The 8773-nt window shown below is 44.8% G+C and overlaps 1 protein-coding gene across 4 annotated transcripts in view; it reads left to right on the top strand.

The window, feature by feature from the left end:
* Positions 1-1017: 1017 nt before the first annotated feature.
* Slc24a2 (solute carrier family 24 member 2) overlaps positions 1018-8773 on the top strand; it is a 237039-nt gene continuing 229283 nt past the window's right edge. For 3 of the 4 annotated variants that reach the window (XM_075946777.1, XM_075946775.1, XM_075946776.1), the window contains exons 1-2: positions 1047-1223; positions 3700-4788. In XM_075946777.1, the coding sequence (XP_075802892.1) occupies positions 3853-4788 (936 nt within the window). In that variant the 5' untranslated portion in view covers positions 1047-1223; positions 3700-3852. Of the gene's footprint in view, positions 1224-3699; positions 4789-8773 lie in introns of all 4 variants that reach the window. The other variant, XM_075946778.1, reaches the window with a different exon arrangement.

Raw genomic sequence — 8773 nt, 5'->3', positions numbered from 1 at the left:
CCTTCTCCTATGGGTTTATGAATAAAATGGAGCGTTGTCTGAGATTTGCTTCATGGGGAGGACACTGGGAAAGGGTACCTGCAGGTACAATGCACAACTAGCCAGGTAGTCAATAATTTTGCAAGGCTGTGATGGCCCCATAAAGCCTTGCTGTGTTCTTTTCTCACATCTGTGAATGTTTGAAATTTCCCAGAACCAAAAGGAAAGGTTTTTTTTGTTGTTGTTGTTGTTTTAAGTTTAGCCCATGACTTTCAAAATAAAACCCGAGGTTTCCCTTTACTTGGCAAGACAACCCTGAAGGTCTGAGTGAACCTCTGCGGGCTGCAGAGACAGAAAGATGGCATGCAAAAAAGGTCCTTAATGCACAGAAAACCTCCACGGTTTTCCTGGTTGGGTCCTCCTCATCCATCAGGTTAAAAAATGTTTCCCTCAACAACTAGCTTGTTCCACCTCCTATTAATTGGCCCAGACTCTTGACTTGTTCACCAGAGAGCTGGACTCAATTTCCCCTGGTTAAAGGGTCTTTGCAAACAAGGCAGGGGGAAACGCAGAGTTGGCAATCTGGAGGCAAAACATGAGTCTTGTCAGGGACACCAAAGTGACCCCAGTGTCTTGGGTCATAAAGGTAACAAACGGTTTGCCTGTCGAACTAAAGACCCTTCACTTTCTCATCATTGTAAAACAGAGACTTCAGTTCCCTCTGACAGAGAGCCATGCCCCCGAGGCCTGTACTTTTCTAAACACCATCTTTTCCACCTTTGCATAGTAAAGAGAGATCAATTCTTATTCCTGCAGATGATTGGAGAAGAGGTGGCCACTACAGGCGACCCCAAACTTAACAGCACTTTCGGGCTTCGGGAATCGGGTGCTGCAGGGACCTGTACGATTTCTCCTTTGTGCCCTTGCCTTCCTGCACACCCTGACCCGGTCCCCACTGCAGAGAAATCTGACAGGCGGCAACGGCGGGCGTGGCCCGCGCAAGAGGCGCGCAGGGCGGGAGGGCGCCAAGCTGCGGCTACTCCCGCGCCGCCGAGAGGGAGGGGCCCAACACCGCCCGCCAGCCCAGCTCGCGCCACCACTCGCCGCTGCTCACTGTCCCCACAAGCCCAGATCCAGCCGGTGAAAGCGACCGCCAGCACTAGTCCGGGGCCCGGGCGCGAGAGGCGGAGGCCGGAGGAGGCGGCCCGAGCGTCCAGGCGTGCGAGCCCTGCTCACCGGTGCGGGTAAGTGCGGGTCTCCGGCTCTGCGTCCTCCTAGCCGCTGGTCCCCCGGCGGGTCTTGCGCATCGTACTGCTCCGCCGCAGGCTCACAGGTGGCCCCGCAGCGGACGTGGCGCCCCAGGCCCAGCTCCTAGTTAGCCAACTCTCTCCGCTGGGGGCGCGGGTTGCCAGCCCCTATGTGGCCCACTCGGGCTCGTCCCGGAGCTAGGGCACCAGCAAGAGCCTGACTTAGGAAGGGATGCGCAAAGACACCCCCCCCCACACACACACACACACGACTAGCTATCCGGGGTTAAAAACAGTGGAGCAAGCTTCACCCCGAAAGCATCGCAGCTTCCGGCTTGCAGGTGGGGTCCAGCTATTTTTTCGTTTTATTTTCTTATTGACCATCCATGGAAAAAGTTTAAGATCATTCAAGGCAAAGTTGGGGCGCGGCTGGGGGGCACATCCCAGACATCAGAGCAGAGGATTTACAGAGCTCACCCTAGAGCTGATCTTACACCCTAGTAGTCCAGCCCTGCTGCTAGCCCTGACCCGGCACTGTGACAATCCCTAGAGCGCTGCGAGTCGCTTAATCACGGGTGCTAAGCATAGACATCTGCAGCCTGCCTGGGCATCCGATGGGCTAGGGTTATCTGAGGAGCAGTGGCAACTCAACCTGCGTTGACTGCTGGTCTTGCTCTGCTCCAGCTAATCCCGCTGTATAAGTGGCGTGTGTTTAACTAGCTTATTTTACACCTGAAGTGATCTCGGCGAATGCTCCGAAAATAAAATTATTGGCACCAAAAAAAGAAAACAAAAACAGGAAATTTAGAGGCTTGTTTAGAAAGAGAATCTTGACTGTAGGAGCAGGCGTGTGGGGTACTCTACCCACCTCTTCCATAGACTAACGAATCACAACTCTGCTTTGCGTATCTGGCATAAAGGATAGGTGTTGGGGCTACTGGGGGAGGGTTTTATGGACCGAGGTGTTACTGCAACTTGCATGTTGTTTACGAAATACATACTTGGTCTCTCAAGATAGCCTCCTGGTCATGTCCCTGGGCTGAGCTTTATTTAAGCTGTGGAGAGTAAGACTAAAGGGTTCTGGTTGTTGCTGTTCCGAAGCTCCAACTGAAAACAGTATTTACATGCTTTAAGAAAACAGCTTGTTCATGTCAACAGGACATTTCTTGCTTTTTCTTTTCTTTCTTTTTCTTTCATAAACTTAAATATTTAAAGAGCCAGTTTTCTGTATCTGTATGAGACACAAACATGAAAAATATTATCCTGGGATTATTATGTGAAAAGAAAAGCAGTATTACCTCCTCCCCAAACCACCCTTTCTAAATGATAGGTTCAATCAGAAAATGCACCGAATTACATAATTGTTCTAGAAGAAAACATAATGGATAATGGCCAGTCGTCAAGAACTTAGTTCTGAAGGAAGTGGGGCCATTTTAACACTGAGCGATGTTGCGTGGCTTCAAATGGATGATTTGACTTTCACCTATAAATTTTTTATACTTACACACATCTCAGCTGTCTAACCCTGGCATCAGATGTGTTGAAATATTTACTTGGTTTATACATGTGTGGTTATGAGTCCATTCTAGATACCACTTCTTCTTCCAAATGCTGCTTTTGTTCTAATTATCTTAAAGCAATTTGTGAGGTCGTAGTTCAGTGGTAGCGCTATTATCTGGAGTGTCTGAAGCTCTGAATGCAATCCTCAGTACCCTCCCCACAACACATGCACGCACACGTACATATACACATATGTGCAATAAAAGCAATTCTGGTTGGCAAGGGTTTAATTGTCTATAACAATATATTGGTGCGTGCATGTGTGTGTCTGTGTCTGTGTGTGTGTGTGTGTGTGTAGCTAGGGATCCAACCCACATCCCACACATGCTAAGTAAATTCTTCACCCTAGTTCTGCTTTCCAGTTTTAAAATAAGGAAACCCAGAGCTAGAGAGATGGCTTAGAAGCTAAGGGCACATACTACTTTTGCAAAGAACCTGAGTTTGGTTCCCAACACCCATTTGGATAAATCACAACTGCTTGTACCTCCAATTCCAGGAGATCCTATGGCCTCTTCTGGACTCCTGGGGCCCCCTGCACTCACATGTGCACATACTCACACACAGACACACCTCACTAAAATTAAAAGAAACCTTTAAGGCCGGGCGATGGTGGTGCACGCCTTTAATCCCAGCACTTGGGAGGCAGAGGCAGGCAGATCTCTGGGAGTTCGAGACCAGCCTGGTCTACAGAGCTAGTTCCAGGACAGGCTCCAAAGCCACAGAGAAACCCTGTCTCGAAAAAACAACAACAACAAAAAACCTTTAGAAAATAAAATAAAGAAACTGAGGCACAGATAAGTAACTTACCTATGAACACACACTATAGAACAAGACTTTATTGTATTTGCAGTTATTTTTATAGAAACATAAGATTTTGGTGACCTACTTACCTTGATTGTTGTTCTTATTTAAGCATAGCTGGTGAAATCTTTCTGTGAAGAAGAAGGAAACCTGATTGTAAACGTGTCCCACAAGCACAGTTAACCAGGAAGCAAGGAACAGTATGACAGAACCATCTAGCCGAGTCTGAAGTGTGAAGACCACCATATCCACCAGAAGACCCAGGATGATGGATCTGCACCAAAGTACCACAGTCAGGTTGCTGGAGAAATGGAGCTCCAATGAGCCACCATCTGGCTGCCGGAGACATTATCATGCCAGAAAAAAACTGAAGCTAATTCGGGTCATTGGCCTTGTCATGGGCCTGGTCGCTATGAGCACTGTCCCATTTTCAATCAGTGCCTTTACTGAGACAGACACTCAGAGCCACACAGGAGAAGCCAGTGACGTGAGTGGCCCTAGGGTAGCCCAGGGCCACCATCAAAGAACTCTCTTAGATTTTAATGACAAGTTGCTAGATGATGCCACACAGCCACCCCCTTCTCAGGAAGACAAAGCCGAGAACAGCACCGACCATGCCCAGGGAGACTACCCAAGGGACATCTTCTCCCTAGAGGAGCGCAGGAAAGGCGCCATCATCCTCCATGTCATCGGCATGATCTACATGTTCATAGCCTTAGCCATCGTCTGTGATGAGTTCTTTGTTCCTTCCTTGACTGTCATCACTGAAAAACTGGGCATCTCTGATGATGTGGCCGGAGCCACCTTCATGGCTGCAGGCGGGTCAGCCCCAGAACTTTTCACGTCTCTTATAGGGGTCTTCATTGCTCACAGCAACGTTGGCATAGGCACCATTGTAGGTTCTGCCGTGTTCAATATCCTCTTTGTTATTGGCATGTGTGCTCTGTTTTCTAGAGAAATCTTAAATCTGACATGGTGGCCGCTCTTTCGGGATGTGTCCTTCTACATCGTCGACTTGATCATGTTGATCATATTTTTCCTGGATAACGTCATCATGTGGTGGGAAAGCTTGCTGCTCTTAACAGCTTATTTCGGCTATGTGGTTTTCATGAAGTTCAACGTCCAAGTAGAAGGATGGGTGAAGCAAATGATAAGTCGCAATAAAGTTGTCAAGGTGACAGCACCAGAAGCCCAAGCGAAGGTCAGTGGAAGTAGCCTCTACTAACCGCTTTCTTAGCTATCATTCTGAAGGCAGATGTCTTGGCAGTTGGCAGCTTGCTTTTGTTTCGTGTGTGTTTGTTTTGGTTTGTTTTTTCCTATACTGATCTTTGGGCTATCGTGGTAACAGATTGCATCCTGCAGTTTTGTGAAAGCCAATGAAAATGACAGCAGAAAATTTAAATTTGGGGGGGAGGGGAGACGTTGTTCTGTAAGTGTACCAAGTTTCCACGCTATTATGGAGTTAAAAAGGACAGTGTAAATACAGGCATCCCAAGGCAGACTCAGCATAGACTCATTTTTAGGAAAATGGACCCAGTGATTTTGTGAGCAACTTAATTTTTATAGGCAGGTTCTTAGCAAGTGACAGGTTTTTTTTTTTGAGAATAGCATATGGTGGAAGAACAAGAGCCATCTCTTTAAAGATGTTTAGGGGAGAAAGTTTGCTGTGCCCTCCAGCAGCAGCTTGGGCTTAGCAGTAGTCTGGCTTCCACTACAATGGCCATAACTATGTGTCCTCTCTTTAAGTCAGTCCTATTTCATGGTGTTGGGACTGAACCCGGTGTCTCTCATGTTCCTAGGTGAGCACCCTGAGACCGAGTGACACCCAGACCTATGCCTATTTTTTTGATTGTAGTGGTCTTCTTTGCAATGGATCAGAAGCATCTGTAGAGGAAGTCACGGGCAGCCCTGGCACCTGCCGCTGTGCTGCAGAAGCCCATCTTGCACACCGTAATAAACATGACCCAAACTACTTTCACAGCAGAACGTGAGGGGATGTTGCTTAACTAGGAAGGATGTTTGTAAAAAGCTTAAAAGAAAAAAATATAACTTTGAAAGAAAAACAATTGAGGAATAGCATCAATGAATTTTTATGTAGTTTCATAATTATGCAGCATTCTGATTTATATCCTAAATATAAAAATGCCATCTTCAGATGTGGTTTTAAACAGAAAACCCAAGTTCATAACAGAAACTTTTCATGTTTGCATATGGGGAATTTTTCACACATATAAAATAAATGCTTGAGTCATGGTAGGAGATTTAATCATAAAGAGAAGAAAAATGATACTATCTTAGTTAAATTTGCATTATTCCTTTATAGACTAGGTTGATGATCATTGTTTTCATAGTAACCACAGAGTAAAAGCAGAGTGATAAAAAAGTCACTAGCAATACCTAGACAGTAGATAGAGTATACATTAAAACATGCAAAGAGAAATGTTTTAATCATTTTTTATCATGTACTGATATGTGTCAATGGGTACACAGGCCAAACCATGTGTGTCAGTCAGAGGACATCTTTGTGGACTTTGTTTCTTTTTTCATCTGTATTTGGGTTCAGGGAATCATTTTGGTTACCAGGTTTTTGTCACAAATACCTTATCCTGTTGAGATATCTCTCTGGTCCAGGACACATTTACACTATATAAATCTAACATTTATTTCTGTGTGTGCTCGTTGAGAACTGTGGTTTATAAAGTTGTTTTGCACAATATATAGCAAGCATGCATTCGCTTGTGACAGCTGAGGACATGCCCTTCAAGGCATTGGACAAGGACATTTTATTTATGCTCTGTGCTCTACCTTAATAACAAAAAGGATGTCGCTCGGCCTCACTTCAAGCATGTTAGAGTGATTTGCTTAGCACTTTGTGGTCTGTTTCAATCAGAGTACTGGGCAGTTCTCAATAAAAGCCATATTTTTGAGAAGCAGGGAAGTGATCTGACACTCTAGAAATACCCCGGGCACATCAACAGTCAAAAGTTTTTTGAGGAACTATGCCCTGGGATTCTTTTTATGCTACACTGGACCTTCTTTGATCGACATATCCTTGGTTGAAAATTGTGTTGGCCACATTTGCCAATGATGTTGGAATTCAGAGTTTGTGTTCTGATTTTAGTCAGGTTCGGAATGCAGCTGACATCGTACACGTGGGAAATAACTTTTTAAATGCAAGCCACAGAGTGCACTCAGTCAGTTATAATCTGTTCGCCACAGTAGAGCTAGTAGAGTTTTTACCTCCCTAATTAGATGATTGTCATGTCACGTCTCTGATCATATACACGTCAGTAATTCAGACTAACATTTCTTACTTGGTGTTTTTCATATCCATAATTTTATTCTTAATTCTGTGTTCTTTTCAAATTGGAAATTCTGAGTATAGCTTAATTTTATCATGAAGATACTGGTTATAATCGTAAATATTTCCACAATGGGTCAGTTCTCTTATTGTCCTTTCACGCCCCACATTTTTAATTTACTCCATTCAATCATCGTCATTTCTTTTGGCATTTGATAACTAATTAGAGTAGATGGTCTGTTTGTTTTTGTTTTGTTTTGTTGTTGTTTTTTCCTTAACAGAGCTCTGTCTTGCTTGAGCACAGTCATACATTTTCAAGAGGAATGGTTCATAAGAGCCTGATTCCCTTCAGGAAACTGGACCGAGTCAGTTTCTCTATAGAATTACTGCTGGAACTTTGCAGTAATTGCAGCCCTTCTCACCTTCCAGGTTTCAGAATCTTGGAGAGCTTGCTCCCCAGCTCTGAGCAAGGCTGCCTCAGGATGGCTGCTTTGAGTATAACCATTTGCCCTCTGGTGTGCTGAGCTCACTGTGACCCAAATACAGGTGTCAGTGTTCTGTTGCTATCTGGACACTTAGAAAGAGAGTCCCTACACCGACTGTAGCTCACTGACGTCTCCATAAGAAGAAGTCTGCTATATAGGTCTCTAGAGAGCAAATACCGGCATGTTTTTTTATAAGCTCACTTTGCTGCCTTGCTTTTGCAGTTGCGGGGCAGGAGGGTTTGAGAGTGTGGAGAAAATACAATTTAGGCAACCTCACACAGATTATCAGATAGTCTTTGCCTATCAGCTCTTCTGGGCTGAACACAGTGAAATGACTTTCAAATGACTCACTTCAATAAGGAAGGTGGAAATCTTAATTTGGTTCCATGATGGACGACCGGATCTGTGCCAGGAAGCAATGGGCTGTGAACATGGAGAAGTTGGGAATTCTTTTCCTAAAGTGTTCCTGCCCCATGTGTACTTTTCATGCTTTTTTTAAAAAATTTGTTTGGTTTTAAATTTCCTTTAGTGATACCACTACCGTCTTTTAAAAGCTCCATAGTGTCATGACATGATACAGAGACCCGGACAGGAAAGATTTTGCTGTTATTTTTAATTAGTTCTTTGAGAGTTTCATACAGTAAAATTTGATCATATTTACCCCCCCCCCTCAATTTTCTCCGTTCTGACCCCTCTTCGTCACCTACCCAACTTTGTGTCCTTGTTTTTAATCCTTAGAGATCAATTTGTGCTGCTCAATGTTCTTGGAAGTGTGGTCTTCCACTGAAAGGATACATATGTTTCCTTCAGGGCCAAGCGTTCTTCCATCTCTTATGCTCTGCACCATGGCCAGCTGCGGGTCTCTGTGTTAATTGCCTTCTATTGCAAACTGAAGCTTCTCCAGTGAGGACTGAGAGATGCCTTGATCTATATGTATAACAGTGAGTCATTAAGGATTGGTTTAATATTCTATCCATTTTGCAAAATCATAGTAGGAAGTACTCTAGGGCTTTCACTTACCTGGCCACAGGCTCTTGGCTGAATAGTGGTACCAGGTATAGGTTTCATCTTGGGGAGGGAGAATAAAATCCAACAAAAAGGGGGGCTTGGTTACTCCTGTGATATTGGTGCCATTGTTACACCCGTGCGTCCAGTGCATCCATCTTGCCAGGCCAGTTGTTATTGCAGCTTGCGGGGTTTACAGTGGAGTATAACTGCTGATTGGTTTTCTCCTCTAGTAGCCTTCCTAGCGCTTTTCAGAACCGTGAGAACTGGCCAGCAGAGACGAAGTTTCCAGACCAGTAGCAGTTTGATTTCGCTTTCTTCTGTGACTCAAGCTTATGGCATCTTCAGAAATAGAATCTTAGGGTCACTCTGGGGGTGGATAGCCAAGAGTGTAA

This window comes from Microtus pennsylvanicus, chromosome 13 (assembly GCF_037038515.1).
Source record: "Microtus pennsylvanicus isolate mMicPen1 chromosome 13, mMicPen1.hap1, whole genome shotgun sequence".
Classification (NCBI taxonomy): Eukaryota; Metazoa; Chordata; class Mammalia; order Rodentia; family Cricetidae; genus Microtus; species Microtus pennsylvanicus.
Note: the sequence above shows the minus strand (reverse complement) of the source record. Positions and strands in the feature narration are given on the sequence as shown.